At 35.7% G+C, this 23014-nt stretch overlaps 1 protein-coding gene across 5 annotated transcripts in view; it reads left to right on the plus strand.

Annotated features, from left to right (window-relative positions):
* Positions 1 to 23014, plus strand: part of arfgef2 (ADP ribosylation factor guanine nucleotide exchange factor 2) — a 56017-nt gene that overhangs the window by 19422 nt on the left and 13581 nt on the right. For 2 of the 5 annotated variants that reach the window (XM_062978919.1, XM_008110117.3), the window contains exons 3-27: positions 1255 to 1378; positions 1818 to 1964; positions 2974 to 3153; positions 4165 to 4384; positions 7014 to 7085; positions 7394 to 7557; positions 10146 to 10276; positions 10854 to 11088; positions 11391 to 11490; positions 11833 to 11972; positions 12411 to 12519; positions 13056 to 13257; positions 14380 to 14491; positions 15985 to 16190; positions 17068 to 17152; positions 17251 to 17422; positions 17917 to 18068; positions 18395 to 18523; positions 19338 to 19496; positions 19811 to 19958; positions 20400 to 20499; positions 20894 to 20934; positions 21020 to 21189; positions 22507 to 22658; positions 22766 to 22938. In XM_062978919.1, the coding sequence (XP_062834989.1) occupies positions 1255 to 1378; positions 1818 to 1964; positions 2974 to 3153; positions 4165 to 4384; positions 7014 to 7085; positions 7394 to 7557; positions 10146 to 10276; positions 10854 to 11088; positions 11391 to 11490; positions 11833 to 11972; positions 12411 to 12519; positions 13056 to 13257; positions 14380 to 14491; positions 15985 to 16190; positions 17068 to 17152; positions 17251 to 17422; positions 17917 to 18068; positions 18395 to 18523; positions 19338 to 19496; positions 19811 to 19958; positions 20400 to 20499; positions 20894 to 20934; positions 21020 to 21189; positions 22507 to 22658; positions 22766 to 22938 (3623 nt within the window). The remainder of the gene's footprint in view (positions 1 to 1254; positions 1379 to 1817; positions 1965 to 2973; positions 3154 to 4164; positions 4385 to 7013; positions 7086 to 7393; positions 7558 to 10145; positions 10277 to 10853; positions 11089 to 11390; positions 11491 to 11832; positions 11973 to 12410; positions 12520 to 13055; positions 13258 to 14379; positions 14492 to 15984; positions 16191 to 17067; positions 17153 to 17250; positions 17423 to 17916; positions 18069 to 18394; positions 18524 to 19337; positions 19497 to 19810; positions 19959 to 20399; positions 20500 to 20893; positions 20935 to 21019; positions 21190 to 22506; positions 22659 to 22765; positions 22939 to 23014) is intronic. The other 3 variants (XM_062978917.1, XM_008110119.3, XM_062978918.1) reach the window with 3 other exon arrangements.

A 23014-nucleotide genomic window follows, 5' to 3' on the forward strand; every position in this document is an offset into this window, starting at 1 on the left:
TTACTGCATACCTTTTAATTGGCTTTGACAGAGTTATCAGCCAGCATGATTAATTAAATAAACTGTAACCTCTTGGGATCTGGCTTCTCTTTAATATTATCAGCATTTTAAAATAGTTTTATGGTGTTTTTTCTGCACGTTTCCTTAATGAGATGTTATGCCCAATGCAAATATTGTTTAAATATATATTCATGGAGAATCCTAATAAAATTCTAATGATATTTTTCTATTATTCTGTGTTATTTTCCAAGCTGTTTTTAATCTTTTCTTCTAGAACAGTTTTGTTTACTTTTTTCTGCTTTATTTTTTTCAACATTTTAACTAATCAGAAAATGTAACATTGAATCTAGAAGAGGAGGCTCTTGCATTAGTTATACTTTTCTGGAAATACAGAAACACTCTAATTCTATTTTTTTTACATGTGTATCCCTTCTTATCTTTTAAAAAGCTTGTAGACAATGTAATATGCCAAAGTGTTCCACTATTGCTTAAGTTTAATAAAGAAAGTAGCTTTTAATGAAGAATTTATGGCATGCTTGGTTTGCTGTTTTCTCTCATGAGGTTTAATTATCCGGGAACTAATAATAAAAATAACTAAACTGATTACTGTTTACATTAAATTTACATGGAAATAATAATATTGCACGCTACTTCCATTGAAAGATTATTTCATTGATCTTTTAAAAAGGAAACTTTTAGCTGTCTCCACATAACTGAATGTTGCTTTTTTATTCTTCATGCTATTGTCCTCAAATTCCTGCAAACAGGAATGACTTTCCTCATAGTGTTTCAACAGTTGACAAACTGTATTGGTTTCACTTAGGGTGGAGTTAGACCAATTGTCTTGCTCAAGCAAGACTAACAGAAAGTTGTCTTTACAAGACGCTAGGGAGAAGTTCTGCATGCTGACTTTTGGCAGGCATGGACATTGGAGACTGTGGCCATAGGCTTCAGTATTTCACATGCCTGCTGACAAACCTACTCCCTAGCAGGTATGGAAAATAGCTGTTTTCCAGGTTGTGGAGGATTATTCTTAAAAGAGCTATATAGTAAAGCCTACAGTATACAAATCTGGACTGGAGATAGTGTGTACATCTGGCATGTGTTAAGGGGTGGATTATTATTTCCTGTGTCTTAATATTTTAATATAGAAATTACCTTCATTTTACATCCTCTATATGACTGAGATATTACTGTGGAAATGATTGGACCGATCTTAATATCACATGATTTCTTTTCCATTTCTCTAACTAGCCAAGGCAATGAAACTACACCAAAACCAAACTTCATTGAAGCAGATAAATATTTCCTTCCATTTGAATTGGCCTGCCAGTCAAAGTCCCCACGAATTGTCAGCACCTCATTGGATTGCTTACAGGTAACCTCTTTAAATAGGTGTTTATCTATTAGAACTATTTGTTTTTTCTTTAAAGATCTTCACGGTCTATGTGGGAGCATATGCATTTATGTATTCCTTTTAAAAACATTTTAACAAACCTTTATTAGTGTTTATATTCTGGTTTTGTAAGTATTCTCCTTTTTCATCTGCCTTACTCTGGAACAAGCACCTTTAGTGTAACTTTTGAGTTACTCAAGTCTATGGATGATTTTTAGGTGCAGGGTTTGGTTAATGTTTTTTTTTTTTTTGCCTAGCCCTTTCCCTTTTCAATTCATTTAAAAGTGTTTTTCCATTTGTTTCTTTCTCTTCAAAATCTATTGGTGAAGTTCTAATATTTTGCTTACTGTATTTAAATGACAGAATGGGTTGAAAATGATTGTGATGTTGTATATTCTTTTTTCTTTTTTTGCTTTCTTAGAAACTCATTGCATATGGACATATCACTGGCAATGCTCCAGACAGTGGGGCTCCTGGAAAGCGCCTTATTGACCGCATAGTTGAAACAATCTGTAATTGCTTCCAGGGTCCTCAAACTGATGAAGGAGTTCAATTACAAATAATAAAGGTATTTTATTGCTTTGTATTTTAACAAGCCTATTTTAATACTGTCTTTTAGTAGGCCTCTCCCCTTCTAGTAAAAAGTAAAACCTGGTGAAATCAGTGAGTTTTACTTTTTAATAGACGTATTCAAAATGATGTTAAGGTAGTTTTGTAGTATTAGAATAATGTGCAATCTCCAAGCCAATTTTCTCTGCTTTTAGAAACATGGAATTTCACCATTAAAAGCTAGTTTTGTATAATGCCCTTCTCACAGTATTTGCTCTGCTTCCTGAAAATGTTCCCCAGAGTCTCTAGAAATCGTGCTAAATGCCAAGATCCCCAGTAGGCAGAGCTTTCTCCCTCAATTGAATGGAGAGCTTTTCTGCACCCATCCAAAAAAAAAAAGCCTATCTACCAAAGGAAAATAAATCTTAGATCCAATTTGATGAATTCTCAAAAGAAGGACAAATATTCATTTTTGTTCTACAAATACGAAACAGGCTAAATGAGCCTACACTGTCTCTTATGATCCAGAAAGGAGAAATAATAATAATAATAATAAAACTTTATTTATACCCCGCCACCATCTCCCCAATGGGAAATATGAAGGGCTACAGCCTGTGGGAGGGTATGAACGTCAAGGGTGTATCTTTTGCTTGAAAGCACAAGCTAGAGTAGCACCTAGGTCTTTCTGAAGAAATTGTGACCTAAAGTAGTATCCATTTAAGATTTTGAGCTTTCACTGTCAAGATGTTGTTGCTTTCCTTAGCTTCATTCCCTTCATCCTGATTATTTTAGAAAGAAAGATACAGTATACTAGAGTGTTCATGTCTTGCTTTGAAACAGTCTTTGAAGAAAGGATTAAGGAAGTAAAATCTCCCTTCCCTTAATTCATGCTTCAAAGCCTGGTTTTCCGTTATTAGTCTTACAAATGTCTAGCCCTGCTTTTACACTGCATTGTTAAAAATAATTTTGTACCATCTTTGTTCACATGTCATTATTATGATGTATGTATTTCTTCATTTTTCTCTCAGGCTCTTCTCACTGCTGTCACATCCCCATATATAGAAATTCATGAGGGAACAATCCTTCAGACGGTTAGAACTTGCTACAACATCTATCTGGCCAGTAAAAATCTCATTAATCAAACGACTGCCAAGGCTACCCTCACTCAAATGCTGAACGTCATTTTCACTCGGATGGAAAACCAAGCTGTACGTAATAAATGTTCATCAATGTGCCTTGAAAACTAATGTATTTCTGCTGCTTCTTTTTCTGGACTTCTGCTGTCAAATTCATCTTATGGATAACCGAAAGACAAAAAGAAAAACTGACTCAATTTATATGTATTATTCAAATAATCTAAATTGTCGTTTAAGGGATAAAATAGCATGCCACAAATTTTCTCATTTCCTCTATTTTCCTCTTTTTTCCACTATTGTTTGTAGGGAACTTTTACTTTGGTGGGGATTGCTATAACTATGGTTTAGTTTAAACAGAGGCTGGATGGTCACCTGTCGAAGGTGTTTTGATTGGTTTTCCTGCATGGCAGGGCGTTGCCCTAGATTGCCCATGTGGTCTCTTCCAACTCTGATTCCATGATTCTAATGTTGGAATCAAACAAAATATATTTAGCCAGAAGTCCCTTCAAACTAGCATACTTATTATTTGTGAAATAGACATCAAGACATTTCAACAAACTATGTTTAAAACAAAGCAGGAAAGGGGAATTCTGTCAATGTAGGTGACATATCAGAGTTCTCTCAACTAGTTTAGTGGAAATTGAGTTTTTGTGACCTTGCATAAGCAATATGTAGACTTAAATTCTTTCTTTTTATTGTGGCATCTTTCTATCGTGGTTTGATTCTTCTCCATATTTGTGGTTCTCTCTTATGTCATTTGTGAGCAATGACAAGTTGGGGAGTTAGATTTAAACTATATTTAATGACAGGCTACCACTGTTTTCCTTAAAACAGGCAGCATGATTTAGACTTAAGATTAATTTTTGCATGATTATATTCAAAATTCAGTTAACCAAATATATTTTAAAGAAATACTGAAACTGAAAAGTTCTGTATTGACCTGAAGATGCAAGAATATAGATTTTTTAAAAAAATGTATGCTGTGATATCTGGTTCTCCCTCCTTTGAAATATTATTTTGTAACTTACTACAAAGTATGTTAGAAAAATGTTTCTTTCTTGTATGTGTATGCTCTTTTTTAAGATTCAAGAGGCAAGGGAATTAGAGAAATCAAACCAACAAAGATGTCAGTCTCCTATGATTCATACTGTGTCAGGATCTCCCAAGATTGGCCGATTGAGGTACAGTCAACAAGACAGTAAACCATCAACTCCAGTAAAAACAGATTTAACAAATGGTGAGCCCGAAAGAAAAGAAGATGAAGATCAGAAACCAGAGGACCATTTGGCTCCTTCAGTATTTGGTAAATATCGCCAAATATTAAGACAATAAATCCAAGCTTGACAAACCATGCTCTGTGGAGCTATGGATAAGCTACATTGCCACACACTTTTCTTCACCCCATCCCTCCCTTGTAACTTTGGTAGGGGTTAATGTTAGTTAATAAACCTCAAAGATAATTGTACAAGAATGCCTTGGTTCAATCATAATGGGGAACTCTGGCCAAAGACTATTCATGATCATTACAATGAAAACAGTAAGGAACAGAAGGTAGAGATGAGGTAGAAGTGTACGTCATGGCGCTCATTCACAGCTCCAGAAACTATCCTTGAACATTTTCAGAATGCATGGAAAAATGAAAGTAATTTTTAGTCCAAGCATGAAGGTGCACACGCATACACAGAGATTCATATTATTCATTGAAATCTTTCTGTTAAGGTGTAGAAAATTCATAGGCTTCTGCTTTTATGACTTCTTTCACTGTTCCAGATGGATCAACAGTAATAAGCAATTTGTCAACTGTCAGTAGAACAATTCCTTGCTTCCTACATGGTGGATTGCATCCCATTTGGGATGTAGTGAAATTATGCAAATTAAGTGATCCCCTTGGTTGAAACACACAGAGGAGTTTCCCTCTTCTTTCAGCGAGGGATCTAAACCAGTCCGTTAACACTTCAAGTTTACTCTGATTACTATTTTAATTTTGAAAAAGAACTTCCAGAAAGGGTTTTGCTTTCTGTTGGACTTTTTCTAAATATAATTTTTTCCAGGGAAAAACCTCTTATCATAAATTAGTGATTAGCACTGTCTATATCCTTCCTAAGTATGATTAACTATGATAAAATTGCTTTTTACTTTTTAATCACAGTATGAATCCTGTCCTGTTTGCAACCTGTTTCAGACATTGCTTCTTGCTATAACTACCACGGAGCAATCAGAACTCTGGTGGTTGCAATAGTTCTAGTGGCTGTTTTTCTACATTTGAAGTAATATATGCTACACATTCTTAAAATATATTTCCTATAACTGACAATAGATATTTTAAAATATGACCCATGAGTCACACGGAACGTACTAAAGGGCAGTCATGCTATAAGTGCTCTGTAGTACCTTTTTGCTGTGTCTTTAGTTGTGTAGAAATAAATAAATCGTATTTTCAATAAGTTTCTCTAGTTACAGCTGTTAGCAATAGAATGTAAATAAAAACTCCTGATTGGGTAGGCCTGCCAGAAGAGAATGGGTCTTCAGTTGGGTTTTAAATCCCAACAGCTCAATTAGCTGTTGGAGTTTTTCCAGCCAGTCTTTCCACAGTCTTTTGGGAAAGGTCCTCTGGGTGACTAAAGGGTGGATTGTGTAGGAGAAGGCGATCCTGTAGTTAACCTGGACCCAAACCACATAGGGCTTTAAAAGTCAAAACCAACACATTGTACTTTGCCCGGAAACTAAATGGCAACCAGTGGAATTAATTTCATATGGGTGTAATATGCTCACTCCTAGATGTTCCTGTAACCAATCTGGCTGCCATGTTTTGAACTAATTGGAGTTTCCGAACTTGGTACAGAGTAACCCAATGTACAGAGCATTGCAGAAGTCCAATCTTGAAGCTACCAGCACTTTCTGGTAGATCATTGAATTCTAGTGCTATGACTCTCAAAACAAAGTTTTGAATCGGTTTTCAGTTGTGGAAACCTATCTTGAGCAAATTACATTCTTTCAGTCTCAGAGTTAGGCAAATGCAGACTCCCTCTGAACAAATAAATCTTGCCATGATAGATTTATTTTAGAATCACCATAAATCAGAAACAACTCAAAGGCACACAAGAAGAACAAAGAATAAACATACTACAATAATAATTTGCATGACTGTATAGATTAAGTAGTGCCCCCATTTAATTCAGTGAACTTTTCAATTATCCTTATAAGTAATATATTATTAAGATATAGAATATGATTGTAAATGCAGATTTCAGGTGGTTCTGGAGGCACAGTCATTGTTAGAAGTTGAACGTGGACAGATTCAACTCTTCTTGGAAATCTAGTGCAAAATACCATACGTTCATAGTCATTTCACTATCTGTAGCCTTCAAACACACAAGAGATGTATTTCCTTTTAGAAGTTTATTAGATTTCTATAATAAGAGTTTTTGCATGATGTGAAACCTACAAAAGATGTCATGCAGCAGCTTTTGTTCTGCTGTTGTGTCCAACATCTGTAAAAAGCCCTATTCAATGACTGGATGCAACAAGTGTGAAAACCAGGTGCTACAGTTATTTTTAGGTTTTATCCCACATAAGGTGGATCTACCATGCCAAATAATTCTATTTGAACTGCTTTATATGGTCAGTGTAGATCCATATAATACAATTCAAACTTTTATATGGCTCAACAGTGAACATATAATGCAATTCAAACTTCATTATTTGGCAGTGTAGGTTCAGCCATAGAGGCTTCCTTAAATACTTTTGTATAAATAGAGCATAAATATCTATGATCACCTTTTTTTACTTAGGCTATGTGTATGTTTAAAAAAATTATAGGAGATTTACTGAATGAGAAATGTGAATTCTAAAATAATACTTTGTGTTTTTTTAATCCTTTCAAAATACTACATTACAACTCTTTCAAATAACTTTTTGACATATTTTATCAGAAGAAGAAACTGATGAAGGCAAAGCAATTGTTAAAAGAATCTTGGAGGATGTGGTCACTTCAGCTGTTAGAGGTAAAAAATTCTTTGGGGAAGTGTCTCTCTTTCTTCAGAGTTTCAAAGAAACATCCTCTTTTTCAAACTTTTCCTCTAGGACTTAAAACTTGGTGAGAGGAAGCTAGAGTTTATTTTGGCAAAAGATCTAGTGCTCTTCCACCCTTAGGATTCTATATCAGCCTAGTAATCACCCATATCTGATATAAAATATAACACTCTCTAATACTTTTATACTTTCTACTATGAGTACTTTCTCTCGGCCTCTTTGAATAAGATTATTTGTTGAGATCATTATTTATAGGATTGTGAATATGTGTGTTCTTCAGTCTCTTTAGAAGAAGAAATAAAAAGGCAAGCTTTACCTGAATCGAGCAGGATCTTGTCTGAACTGGGAGCTGCAATTCCTGCCTCACCTGGTGGGTTTAGTGAAAATAGTCAAGCAAATGGAATTCCAGATGACAGCCAATCTGTTTCATCCACAGATAATCTGGTAGGAAATTTAAGTGTACATTGAAATGGATGTGATATTCCTGACTGCGGAATTGTTATAAAATAGGTGGGGGTGTCATTTCAAAATAAATCACTTCCCATTCCATGCATATCATGTTCATCAACAATTTGAATGTTGAAAATGGAGTGCCTTTACTAGTATAAGGCACCATAATATTCATTAATACACTTGTTTCAATACAATGATTACCTTTGAAATGTTAACATTTCAGTACTTTGTATAACACAAGACATTTTCATGCTGCAGTTTTCATGCAATGGAAGCTTAATCTATGTTTTTAAACTGTGATTTCAAACTGTTCTCTAATCTGTTCTTTTATAACTGCTTAATAGGGAACTGTGTTTGTGCCCCACTTTGTGCTGGTCCCAGGGTGTTTGTGCCCCACTTTGTGCTGGTCATGGACCATAATAAAGAAAGCTTGATTAATTGATGAGATGGAAGCATGTTTTTCCACTTTTGTTACAGTCACTTGTGTATTTCTACAATACTTTTACAGTATATGTGTATTAGTCCATGTATAGTTGAGGGGCAGCAGAGGGGCTGCAAAATTGTAAATAGAAGACATACCCACCTCTGCTAGGAATATACGCAACTTTTTCAAAATAGCTTTTGGTAACATATGCAAAACTCATAATGCAATAAAAGCAGTTCAGTGTGATGGCGTACATGTAGTGTCACTCTGATATTCCACTGCCAGAAGATTTGTATTAATAGACAGTCCATCTGAAAATGACTTCCTTGGTCAATTGGCCCTACGAATGGAATTTTGAGAAAATTTAATCCTTTATGGAAGCAATATGTTAAAATGATTTCCAAACTAAAAGAAATTGCTGAATGAAAAAACAAAAAGAAAAAATGAATACCTTTGAGAAAATGCCTTTATTTAGATAGTCTCCCCAATCTGAGTCACTTTAGTTATTTTAGACTAAAATACATACTGTCCCTTTCCATTTGCTTGTTCTGTCTATGGCAGATGAAAGCTGGAATCCAAAATGTCTAGCAGAAATTGAGATTTTATTTTCATTTTATTAGTTCCAACACAAATAATCTAACATACAATCAGAGTAACATACATTCAAAAAAATAAAAAAATAAAAACAGACATACTAAGGTTTTATTGCTCATATTGATATTTTATTTATGATTACTTTATGAATTAAAACATATCCTATATCAACAGATGTCAGATCATAGACAACAAAATTCATAAGTAAAAGCTCTGATATCACCATTTATCTTCTGTATAATAGTCAACATTTGTCTGATGGCGAAGCCAGTGGAGTTTTAAAGGCTTGCATAATGTATTTTATGCTTTGGAGTTTGCTCAAAACCTGTATTGCTGCTTGTGGATTTTGGATGTTGTTATATTGTGCTGCACAGCCATTACAATTATCCTGAATACTAGTGGATCTAGCTCATGGGGCCAGGTAGATTGATGTATAGACACTAAATAAGGAAAATAAGTAGCTCAGTAATAGCTACACTGATGTGTGGCAGTTTTCAGCACTACATCCACAGGATATCGGTGACTGACCATTACATATTCAGTATTTAATGTGTGTGCTTCCCTACTAAATTGCAACCTTTCCTTAAATACAACTAAGAGGAGATAAATTATTTCCTACATAATGTTTTGACTGTTTGCTTCTTCTGGAGCTGTTTATCTCTTTCAGCCTGATGTAATCACATTAGTAGAGCTCAAAGCAAACAGTGGTGTTGTTTGGCTACAAACAGAACTGCGTTGAGATGTAATGCAAGACCATGACTTGGTTTAGAAATAAGAGAATGAAAATGTGTGACTCTTTGGCTCCCAACCCCCCCCCCCCCCCCCCCCACACACACACACACACACATATAATGTCCTCCAATATACGGTAGTCTCCTTCAGTAGTATAATTTTTTTGCTTCTAGTTTAGATTAAACCCCAGTTTATTGTGTCACCTGAACCCTAAATTGTGGTTAATGCTTAACTACGGTCAACCCTCTGTAGCCATAGATCCTGTATGCTCTCATTCAGCCATCCATAGCTTGGAATTTTTTTAAAAATCCCAAAAAAGCAAAGCTTGATTTTGCTATTTTATATAAGTAGACCATTTTATTTCAACGTTGTATATAATGGAACATGGGTATCCATGAATCTTAATATTGTGGTATCAAATATCACCAGTTACCAAGGACCCACTGTTTATTTTAACTATTTAGCTTCATAAGCTAAGATTTGAACAAGTCTTGTTTTAACAAACCATTTTAAGGCTATTCAGAGTTTTTATAATTTTTGTCATTGTGTAAATGTAAGATTAAGGAGAAGCTTGCAGATCCCTTATAATGGCCAAATTTGGAGGAAGTGAGACTGCATGACCCCACAGAGACAGCATTTTAGAATGCTGAACTGCCTTTTAGTGTTCCATCCAGACAAAACTTTCTGTCATTTAAAGTCTATAAACATCTCCACAATCGCTACATAGATCTAAGGAAAACAGTATTGTAGGCATTTATTACTGCATCCTACTTCAAAAAATCTGTAATCTTAAATTATTTTAAGATTTTTTTATGACTTTGCTATTTAGGAAACAGATGTACCTGGACCTCAGGCAGCTGCTAAGTTTTCCCATATACTTCAGAAGGATGCCTTCCTTGTGTTCCGGTCATTGTGCAAGCTTTCAATGAAACCGCTTGGTGATGGGCCTCCAGATCCCAAGTAAGAACCAATTAAAATTATGAATATAAACTCAATCAGGAAAGCTAATATAGACATGATAGGAAAACAATAATGACTATCTTTTTATGTTCTGTTGCTAATCTAAAAATATTGACTAACTGTAAAAAAAAGTATTTGTTGTGGCTGGATCCATTATTGACAGCATTCATAACAGCTTACTTATAAGGGCATTCGTAATTTATTAAACTAGTATTATATACTCATCTATTAGTCAATTCATGTATAAGTGGAAGACCGATTTTTTTTGAGGGCGCAACTATGGATTTTTATATGGCTCTTGGATAAGTAGAGGATTATTCTTTGGAGAGGGGCCAGCCACCTCTGGCTGCCCACTTAGGCTTTTCACCACTATACTCAGACAAGGGATGCTTTCTATTTTGATAAAGATCAAGGTATAGTATTAAGTGACAGTGCTACCTCTGGGTCCAGTCACTTCTGGCCATCACCTCCACCAGTTTGCTTCCCAACTTTCCCCTAACTCTGTCACATGAACTCCAAAAAGCATACCCAGGAAGAAAGACTTTTGTGACTCAGTTCTTCTGTTTACTGTTTGCAGGTCCCATGAGCTACGTTCTAAGATAGTGTCCCTGCAGCTGCTGCTTTCAGTTTTGCAGAATGCTGGTCCGGTCTTCAGGACACATGAAATGTTCATAAATGCAATCAAGCAATATCTCTGTGTAGCATTATCTAAAAATGGAGTATCTTCTGTTCCTGATGTTTTTGAGCTTTCTCTTGCCATCTTCCTCACCCTTCTCTCAAACTTTAAAACTCATTTAAAAATGCAGATTGAGGTATGAGGCTTTTTTGTACTTTTCCATTCTGAGTGTTTAACAGTCTGTTTCAGTTAACTACAATATTAGTAAGACATGGTAGTCCTTGAAACACGACTCTCACGAAGTACAGTATAGGTTTTTAAACTCATACCTGCTGATTATGCAAATGTATGTTTACTACCGTTTTTCAAACACTGAACAAATTACTGGGATAAACAGATGTACTTGGAACATGATAATGATGCACCTAGAATAAGATAATGATATACATGGAATGTATGCTTATAGTACAGACACCTTTTTCTTTTTGCACTCAACAGGTGTTTTTCAAAGAGATCTTCCTAAACATTTTAGAAACTTCATCCAGTTCCTTTGAGCACAAATGGATGGTTATTCAGACCTTGACTAGAATTTCTGCAGGTAAATTGGCTACAATGTTCAGACATTTCCATTCTATTCTTTCTTAACATATACTTGGAGAAAGAATGTAGGAAATATATAGGAACACACATGACTGTCCAAGGCTTTTATTGATAACTGTGACTAGCAGTAGCGCTCCAAAGTTTCAAGCAGGATCATCTCCTAAGCCTAAGTAGAACTCTTTGATATTCCCTAGTGGTCTTCCATCCTGACCCTGCTTAGCTTTCAAAATTAGTCTATATTGGGTTTGTTCAGAGTGGCAAGATGGTATAATCTAATCTAATCTATAGTTGTGATATTTTGTTGCCAAATATTTTCTTCTAATCTTAATTTTTGTTTTAGATGCCCAGTGTGTGGTGGATATATATGTTAACTACGACTGTGACTTGAATGCTGCTAATATTTTTGAACGGCTAGTAAATGACTTGTCTAAAATTGCTCAGGGACGGAGTGGACATGAATTAGGCATGACACCTCTGCAGGTAAGACTCCCAGTGCAATCCTATGCTTGACTCTGACTTACTTTGTTGCGATGTTTATTCTCATTCAGTTGAGCTTGATGCTAGCTTCCTTGTATTAATATATCCTAGAAAGATGTAAAGCAATTATATTAGTGAGGTTCACACATAGAGGGGTTCAGCAGGGGGTAAAATAATATTTCTAATCCCTTAATCTTGAATAATTAAATGTTTACCTAAGTCCATGCACTTGGCCACTGAGAGTCCCAGCAGCTGGAAATGGATCCTGAATAGGTGGGAAATGGAACCAAACTTGGGCGCTGAAGTTCATGCAAACCATGGTTTAGTGTGAAACCTGAATGGAATATGGCTTTTTATTTATGGAGTTAATGTGCCTGGTTTCCTAGTGTCTTGCCCTTTTAACAGTGTATCTCTGGATTATTTGTTTTTTTTTGTATGCAGGAACTAAGCCTAAGGAAGAAAGGTCTTGAATGTTTGGTTTCTATCTTAAAGTGCATGGTAGAATGGAGCAAAGACTTGTATGTGAATCCCAACCATCAGGCCAGCCTTGGTGAGAAATTATTTTGCTTGTGTATCTCATAGTGTACATCTAATATAGCTGGAAGCTCAGGTTGTACCAACTGCTCAGTTGTTACCTATAGCTGGCTTCTTTTTTCAGACAGTCTGCTTTGGATCATCAGAGAACTAGAGTTTTCTGGGCTGAGTTTGGTGTGCCATTTTAAAAATATATAAAAATGCAAATTAAGAGATGCTAATTAATAACGTGCAAAATAAATTGTTATTTTCTGAGTTTATGACTATTAGCCTATCTTGAAAGCAATTTCTAATCCTTTCCTTTGGGCACTATAGCATAAGTACTCCCCTGATGAAAGGTGAATGCTGTTTTCCCTAGGTTATTATCTTCGTACTTCCTGTAGTAGGCTTATAGACTAGTGGGAAATAGCAAATGTGCAAACTTTATGCCCTCCTTATCTCTTCCAGTTCCCTGATTCTACAACTTAATGCCAGTCTGTTTTAGGGAGACTGAAAATATATTTGAGTTCCATATTCTTTTGAAGTACCTCTTTACATCATTTTATCATGCAGGTCCAGATAGGCCTTTAGATCAAGAAATGAGTGAAGGCAAATGTTTGGAGATGGGGGGAAGAAGAAGCAGCGCAAGCTCTTTGGATTCTACAGTTTCCTCAGGAATTGGGAGCGTTGGCACCCAGACTGCTGTCCCTGATGACCCAGAACAATTTGAGGTCATAAAGCAACAAAAAGAGATTATTGAACATGGGATTGAACTGTGAGTTGGAATGTCTGCTGTAGCATTGTAACAGCCAACCACTAATGTTTAAAAAGCATTAAAAGAGTTTAAGGAGACAGTGGGAAATAAATAATATTCTTATAGTGCTGTATTTATGTTTTTAATAAGAATTTGATAAATGAAGTGATACTCCTCAGCTTTTTTATATACAGTAGAGTCTCACTTATCCAAGCTTGGATAAGCGAATATCTTGGATAATAAGGAGGGATTAAGGAAAAGCCTATTAAACATCAAATTAGGTTATGATTTTACAAATAAAGCACCAAAACATCATGTTATACAACAAATTTGACAGAAAAAGTAGTTCAATATGCAGTAATGTTATGTTGTGATTACTGTATTTACGAATTTAGCACCAAAATATCACGATATATTGAAAACATTAACTGCAAAAATGGCTTGGATTATCCAGAAGCTTGGATAAGCAAGGCTTGGATAAGTGAGACTCTACTGTATTTAGATATTGTTTATGTGCATATAGTGCTAATTCCTGTCTAGTGAATGAGTAGCATCTTAAAATTTTGTTACTTTTTCACTTCTGTTCCAATCCTTACAGCTATCATGACTGTTAATTTTAAAAACTACATTTCCTGATGTATGCTGTGCGTGCAGCATTATATATTCCTGAAAATTGTATAACACAGTAGCTTGTTTCCAGAGATAGGTTGTATGTTTGGAAAGGCATTTCTTCTTGTACAAAAAAGCCTTTCCAAATTCTCCCAATTCCACACGCATCCCAACCCCTGCCATGCTACATTCTGCGCTATTTCAGAAGCCTTGCAATGTCACTAAAAAGATAAAAGCACAAATGGGGAACTATATAGAAGATACATGAAGATGCCATTGTGCAAGTGAACTTTTATTGCTATGTACAAATATGAGTTCACTCTTCAAATATAATTCCAGTTCATTCTTTAGAGTTTTAACTGTGCATTTTAAAATGTTCACAAAAAAGGAAGATATATTGATAAAATTTACAGTTACTCTAACTTAGTAGGTAGGTTTATTACAATGCTTTATCTTGCTGTTTTCTTTTTTAAAAAAATCTTCATGTATCTGATTTACCTGTCACTTCTCCCCCTCTCCCTACCTCCCTCCCAGGTTTAACAAAAAGACCAAAAGAGGCCTGCAGTATTTGCAGGAGCAGGGAATGCTTGGCATAGCAGCAGAAGACATAGCACAATTTCTGCACCAAGAAGAACGCCTATGTTCTGTAAGACTGATTCTTACATTAACAAAATTATGCTATTCTTTGAATAGGAGTATCTGTTTTCAGATGATGGCCATAGTAGTTTACATACGAGTGTGTGAGTGTATGTAAATATCACATTGATGAGGCTTTTCATGATAAGTGATTTTTTTGTACTGGAGCCCAAGGACACTGGTGTTCATATTAAATTTGCTTTTGTGTGCCTTCAAGTTATTCCAACTTTTGCCTACGCTAAGGTGAACGTGTCAAAGGGTTTTCTTGGCAAGTTTTGTTCAGAGTTCATTTTCCATTGTATTTTTCTGAGACTGAGTCATTCTTCTGAAGACTGAGTGTTACTTGCCAAAACAGCCAATGGCCAGGCAAGGATTTGAGCCCTAGTGTCCAACACTCAGAACACAATGCCATTTCAGTTCCTATATTGGTGGAGCCCTCGGTGGCACAGTGGGTTAAAGCCTTGTGACTTGAAGGTTTGAATCTAACCCGGGGAGAGCATGGATGAGCTCTCTCTATCAGCTCCAGCTCCATGCGGGGACATGAGAGAAGCCTCCCACTAGGATGGTAAAAACATCAAAACATCCAGGTGTCTCCTGGGCAACATCCATGCAGACAGCCAATTCTCTGACACCAGAAGCCACTTGCAGTTTCTCAAGTCGCTCCTGACATGAAAAAAGTTCCTATATTAATATCAGTTATAGTGTCATGAAGCGTCTTGTTCAAGGTACATAGCAGAGGTGAATTATGCAGTCTTCCAGATGTTGTTCAACTGCAGATCCCAGTATACCTGACCATTGGCCATGAATAAAGTTTCTGAGGGCTACAGTTCTGCAGCATCTGGAAGGACACATGCTACCCATTCCTTATAGCTTTTTTTCTCAAATGTCAGATAGTTACATTTAGAAGAGTGCTTCTGAATCTGGGCACTTTAGTAAGAGAGAAAGGGAATGGGACAAAGACTATAGAGGAAATGTGAGAACTGCTGCTTTGGGGGACTGAAAGATCTGCAAGCTCTAACGAATGACAAGGCTCAGAATTCCTGCTAGCAGGACAAGTCGCAAGCACTGTAACAGTTGTGGACAATGAAATCCAAAAAGCCTTGGGAACTGTGCTCTAGAACAAACAAATGTCCTATTTAAAAAGTATTAAAAACTGTCACTAGAGCCCATGGACAAGCACAAGCAATCTAAAGGGCATTTGTCATTTGGGTATGTCTTAGCTGATTATAAATAAAAATTAAAAAGTCAGATTTAAGGAGCAGAAACAAAAAGGAACAAAAACTAAAGGATGCTGATCAGTCCTCCTATGATCATACCATAGATTTTTTTTCAGAAACCTCATGGAACTAGGAGTATTAAATGAAACATTAGCAATAATAGTGAAACATTATTTTTAATGGAAGTAATGCAGTATCAGTGAGTGTAATTAAAAAAAAAGTGAGTGTAATCATTTTATACACGTTTTTCTTTGATTTGTTGCTTTACTTTGTTTTCCCTTAATAGAACCAAGTGGGAGAATTCCTGGGGGATAGTAACAAGTTTAACAAGGAAGTCATGTACGCCTATGTAGACCTTCTTGATTTCTGTGGAAAAGACTTTGTCTCTGCTTTACGTATATTTCTGGAGGGATTTCGGTTACCTGGTGAAGCCCAGAAGATCGACAGATTAATGGAAAAGTTTGCTGCTAGATATATTGAGTGCAACCAAGGGTAACTTGAAACATATCAGACAAATCATAATAGAAATGAATGCATGTTTGCAAGCCTCAGTTGCGGAAAAGTGGGATAATTTAGGTAGCCTTATTGATCCTGCTTACTATCCAAGTTTATAAAGAAAAAAATCATAATTATCTGAATGATTTAAAAAAATTACAGCAAATATATATCACAGCTAAAGTTCTATAAAATTGTTTAGACAAACTTGCACACTCAGACATTACTATATAAGCCAAAGAATGTAAGAATTCTGGCTCCCTGAAAATGAATGGAATGCATTTTTCTAACATAAGTTACTGTAATACGTGCCAACAAACCTGAGTAAGAATTCAGGAGTAATTCTGAAGCTGCTTTTTGTCGCTTCTTAGGTTGAAAACCACAGGCCAAAGTGAACAGGCTGGCAGTGTGTATCTCCACACTGTTTATTTTCAGTACGCCAGCATTCCCATCATTCCCTGGTATATTAAGTGAAATCACTTTGTGATTCTACTGCACCATGAACATTATAGCAAGATATTTAATTGTATGAAGTGAGAAACCTAGTCACAGGTCATATTACTCTCAGCCACTAAATTGTCTTACATGTGTAGGAATATGTGTGAAAGTGCTGATGTTTCCCAATACTTGATATTCAGCAAGCATAGAAAAGTTTGGATGGAATTTCTCAAGTTACTGAAGTGCAGAATGTCTTTGTTGTTTTTGACCAAAGTCTTTCAAACTCTGGATCATCCTCCAGTTACAAAAACTGAACAGCATCTGCTTTGCAACAGAAAAAACTCAAATAGAATGTTCTTTTTTTAAAGTGTTATTCAAATGAGATCTGACAACAAAAATGTAGTATTTTATAACTTTATTCTTCTTACCTTTTCAGACAAACTCTGTTCGCTAGTGCTGACACTGCATATGTTTTAGCATATTCTATTATAATGTTAACAACAGATCTGCACAGTCCCCAGGTATATATCTTTAAAATATTTTACACAATAGCTGCAGATAGATTGCTGAGCAACGTTCAGAACATTTCTTACAATTTCTTTATGTTTTGCCTTTACAGGTAAAAAATAAGATGACAAAAGAGCAATACATAAAAATGAACCGTGGGATCAATGACAGTAAAGACCTCCCAGAGGAATATTTATCTAGTATATATGATGAAATAGAAGGAAAGAAAATTGCAATGAAGGACACAAAAGGATATGCAATTGCAACCAAATCTACTAAGCCAAGTATGATTTTTGTCTTAAGCCCTCAAAAATACTAGGCTTTTCAATATCTTTCCAATATGTACCAAAATGTTATTTTCCCATTACTGCTTGGGAGTGGAGTGACAAACCAAGGAAAGTTATTTGCTACTTACAAAAGGAAAATTTGTATATAGCAAATATTTGTAAAAAAAAAAAAAAAAGGATAATTCATAAGCAATAGCTCTACAACTGTTATAATTTAATGTACTGTGAATAAAAACTGAGCTGCAGAAACAATTATTTCCTAAATTATAAAGTGAAAATATGAATTTTTAGGAATTGAAATATAAGCACTTCAATATGAATGACATACTTTTATCTTCAGTATTTAGTATGTTCAGTTACAGATGAATGTTTTAGGTTGCTGTTTTCTTGGAAGAGTAAAACGTTTTATTTTTAAAGCCTGTGTTCCGGTGTCTAGAATTTAGCATAAATACGTAAGAAAGACTTACTTATGTAACTTCATATATCTTTAGATGTAGCCAGTGAGAAGCAACGGCGGTTATTGTACAACATGGAAATGGAACAAATGGCAAAGACGGCTAAAGCTCTAATGGAGGCAGTCAGTCATGCAAAAGCACCTTTCACTAGTGCAACTCACCTGGATCATGTCAGACCCATGTTCAAAGTGAGTATGGGATTAAAGTCATGGCTACCTAAAAGGACAGCAGATTTTTTTCAAATATAGAACTAAGGCCATATTTTTAGGGCATTCATTTTTTAAAAAAAAATCTTCATGCATTTGTGGGGAAAGATCAGCTGGAAGTACTGAAGGGCAAAGGGATCGGGCAAATATTCACGTGTTTAAAAAATACTGTGCCGTTGCTGTTCGATATCACGTGAAAAACAATTTTTTGTTGATGTGACTGCTTTCTATTATAGGTATTGCCAGTGGCAAAATACGATTGGATTATGAGCATTAAATTTATTGAAACTCTTATTTTCTTTTCTTAGCTTGTGTGGACTCCCTTACTGGCTGCCTACAGTGTTGGCCTTCAGAACTGTGATGATACTGAAGTAGCATCATTGTGCTTAGAAGGAATACGATGTGCTATCCGAATAGCCTGCATTTTTGGCATGCAGGTTGGTACAGAGTACACCTATTACCCAGGGAACTTGAGGGCAATACTTATTAGACTTCTGAAGATGTTGTTTCATAAGATATGTCTTTTAAAAGTATCTGTGTCTTGACAGCCAAATGAAATACCTCAATCAACTTGAGGTTTGAGTTTTGGCCAAAGAAGTTAGAAATTGCAATTATACAGTTAATCTTATTTAAATAAAATGATCCAACTCATCTCAATCATAGTAGATATAAGGTATAGCTCAGCTTTTTCCTAGGATAGGACTTCGTGTGTGTGTATGGCAGCAGATTTTCTCTACTGGTTTGTGCCATTCTCTTCTCTCAGTGGAAGATAGTCTTAATCATTTATCTGACTCTAGTGCCTCTTTCTACATTTTTTGTGCAAAGGGTAATGTTATAACTGTTTGAAAGCTTTAAAAACTTCACAACACAAAAAGAAACCACATGCTCAAACAAGTGAGAAACAGGAATTAAGTATTTACTGACAAAAATCAGGGTAAGAATCCCTATCTAAGTATGGTATATAGGGAAAACTTTTTTTAAATGGAAAATATTCTAAATATGTATCTATTTTTATCTGATTGAGAAACCAATTGGTTTTTCCAATCTGAATACCATTTTTCACGAATTATAGTTATTTCCCTCACACCTGCCTATCTCTATTCATTATCCTAGCTAGTTTTTTTAACATCACTGAATGAATAGACGTTTGTCATCGTCCCATATGCTATCTCTTGTAGTAGTGTGTAATGTATGAGGATTATAGGAACAGCTTTTGTTATGACTTGTTTTTGCTTTCTGTTTTTGTTGTAGCTTGAACGGGATGCTTACGTACAGGCACTTGCTCGCTTTTCCTTATTGACAGCAAGCTCCAGCATTACAGAAATGAAACAGAAGAATATAGATACAATTAAAACTCTTATTACAGTGGCACACACTGATGGAAACTACCTAGGAAATTCTTGGCATGAGGTAAAAGTCACAGGAAGGTTTGGTTTGTGCTCACTAGTGTTCATCTACTGTTTATGGGCTCTAGATATTAATGCATTTTTACTGTTTTAGAATGCAGAACATACCTCATTAAATGCAGCATCTAGATATTAAGGAGGTACTTTTGCAAATTTGCCTTCAAGGCCAGAATCAAATATTGTTGAGCTCTAGTAACATTGTCGTTTTCAGACTTTCACAGCATATTGGAGCATATGTACTGAAGTAAAGGAGGGAGTTCTTCCTCACGTGGAGCTTTCACAACCATAGTCCTGACATTGGTATTTCTTTTTTATTAGATTTTGAAATGCATTAGCCAGCTGGAGCTAGCACAACTCATAGGAACTGGAGTTAAAACACGTTACCTTTCTGGCTCTGGACGTGAAAGAGAAGGAAGCCACAAAGGGTTCACATCTGGAGGAGAAGAATTCATGGGTCTTGGACTAGGTGAGGAGAGTAACCTCATTTTTTATGTCATAGAGAACACGCTTATTAATTCATGGCAAAGTGATGATTGAGCAGTTCTTTCTTTTCAGAATGACAGGTAACTGCTTCGGCATTCTATATTTCTGAATTAGTGACAGTAACTCATTCAGTTACTGAACAGAAGACGACTATTGTACAATATTTAACATAGCCTTTTTCATATTGGCATTCTTGGAACAAGCAGTAAATAAATATTTCCTTAGTCATTGTATTGCATGCAGTATTATATAAAGAGGACTATGTTTTAATGAGAAACTCTCACCCTGTCATTTCTATAATTGTTTGAGCCTCCTCCTCTGTTTCCAATATGTGTTTTAGCTGTTAATCATAATTAGTTGATGGTTGCAAATGTTTTTCTTTTCTTTGTATATACCAATTTAGTTTTTGTGTCTTTTTCAATAGGTAACCTTGTTGGTGGAGGTGTTGATAGAAGGCAAATAGCCAGCATTCAGGAATCTGTAGGAGAAACCAGTTCACAAAGTGTGGTTGTAGCAGTGGACAGGTATTATGGGATACTTTCCTCAATGAAATATTGAAATGCTTATCTGCATGGCTATCAAAAGTAGGTTTCAACATAAACATTTCAGTACTAGCATATGAAATGTTAACACCACTCCTGGCCTAAAACACAAGTACTAAAAATTGGATGGAGGAGACAAGAGGGAAATCCTAAAAACAGAGAAATTGTTAGCGACAAGTTCCTTTCTGGCCCCATTGTTCATCTCAGTTAAACAGCATGGCACACAAAAAGATAATAATTCTATGATCAGTATAAAATAGTATGAAATTAAGACTTCCCTGATAGCAGTCCTATATTCTGCATGTCACTATTTAAATATTAATTAGTTTTTTTGTATTCTGTATCACATGGCTCAATTCTCTCGTTTTTTCCACAGGATATTTACAGGCTCAACTAGACTGGATGGAAATGCAATAGGTATATGTTGAAAATATATTCTTAAATAAACAGCAGTTGCATGGTGTTATGTTTATTGGAATAACTCTTCTCATAACATTTTCAGTTGACTTTGTCCGATGGTTGTGTGCTGTTTCCATGGATGAATTGGCTTCTCCTCACCATCCACGCATGTTCAGTCTGCAGAAGATTGTTGAAATTTCCTATTACAACATGAACAGAATTAGGCTCCAGTGGTCCAGGATATGGCATGTAATTGGAGATCATTTCAATAAGGTATTTCAAAACTTAGGACCAATGAAACAGCCCATTTTAAGTATCAGTTCAAACACCAGAGTTATTTGGTTATTCTGTTATTTTGTTTTATGATCGACCCGGTTTTGATGCTCAAAAGTATGCATGTGGATCATAAATTGAGATGGATACAAAGAAATGGCAGTCCTATTGTTAGGGAATTCTACAAGACCATTTGAAACTTGGGGAGCATGAAGAACATATATTGGCAAAACTGAGTATCATTCTTTTCATACACATTCAATTATAGGAAGTCTCCAAGTTACAAACAAGATAGGTTCTGTAGGTTTGTTCTTAAGCTGAATTTGTTTTATAAGTCAGAACAGGTAAATTTTTTCAGTGTAACTCCAGGCAATAATATGTATGTCTTAGCTTTGGATAGCACTAGAAAGGGTTAAAACCCTTGCGGTGTTTGTTTCGCAGTCTGTGCCCCTGTTCAGATGATTTTACCTCACTTTTCTGTGCCTATGATAATAGGATTTTGAAAAAATTTGGCTTGTTGTGAAAACAAGGATTGGTGATAAAGCTTCAGTTAGACACCTTTCCCCCATGATAACTCTTCCAGGAGTGAATTTCCCTTCCGAGGGGTCGATTCCTCTCATTTTCTGTTGTCTCCCATTCTTAATTATTAGTCATTTGTAAGTTGGATGTTTGTAAATTGGGGACTGCCTGTATTAGGAATAATCTCTTTGTTTCCTATAGTGCATGAACTCCTTTAGGGAGTTTGGGGAACTCCACAGATGGAATTTACTGCTCTGAGAATACGTTGGTCCTAGTTGGAGTAGAAGTAAATGGACACTTAAAGTTCTAATTCTCAGTTTGAGACATGAGACTTCTGCAGAATATATAGTTTATATGTGTGCATTATATGTGTCAGTATTATGCTGAAAGGTCTGGTGTCAATAATGGGGCTGACTATTCTGCACTAGGCATGGGTTGGATTTTAAATTTGTCTGCTGTACTTGTCTGTTACTTTTCCAAGATTTGCTGATTTATGTCTGTTCCTAGTTAGATTTGGATTGTCATGTTTCGCCAGTTTTCTAGACTTTGTATTCTGACTTACAGAGAAATGACCTATACTCAAATCATTGGCATTTGCTCCCAAAATGTGCTCAGGGTTTGAGGGTTGGAGGTTCTAAAGAGTCCCAATTTTTGTGAGAATCCCAAGTCTCAATTTTTTTCTGACTTGTCATTGACATTGTACTTCTGTGTCCTACATTAATTGACAAGGTTGGGATTCATACAGTCCCATATTCACAAGATATTTTATTTGAGGAAATTCTTATTTCTCATTTACAGGTTGGTTGCAATCCTAATGAAGATGTTGCCATCTTTGCTGTTGATTCTTTGAGACAGCTGTCAATGAAGTTTCTGGAAAAGGGAGAACTGGCCAATTTCCGATTTCAAAAGGATTTCTTGAGGCCTTTTGAGCATATCATGAAGAAAAACAGGTTTGTGCCTCTTACAGATTGAAAAGTTAATCTGCTTTCTTCCGCCTCTGCAGAATAATATTAATAATGTCATGCATAAGTCTACAAATGAGATACCTTTTTTCCAGATCGCCAACAATACGAGACATGGTAATACGCTGCATTGCTCAGATGGTGAATTCTCAAGCTGCTAATATTCGCTCAGGGTGGAAGAATATCTTCGCAGTATTTCATCAAGCAGCATCTGATCATGATGGAAATATTGTGGAGCTGGCGTTCCAAACAACAGGGCATATAGTTAGTAAGTGTGCGAGATGAAAGTGGCAGAGCCTAGCCTCTGACATTTAAAGAAATAATTAGCAATATCCCAAACAGTC

Source organism: Anolis carolinensis, chromosome 4 (genome assembly GCF_035594765.1).
Source record: "Anolis carolinensis isolate JA03-04 chromosome 4, rAnoCar3.1.pri, whole genome shotgun sequence".
Lineage (NCBI taxonomy): Eukaryota > Metazoa > Chordata > Lepidosauria > Squamata > Dactyloidae > Anolis > Anolis carolinensis.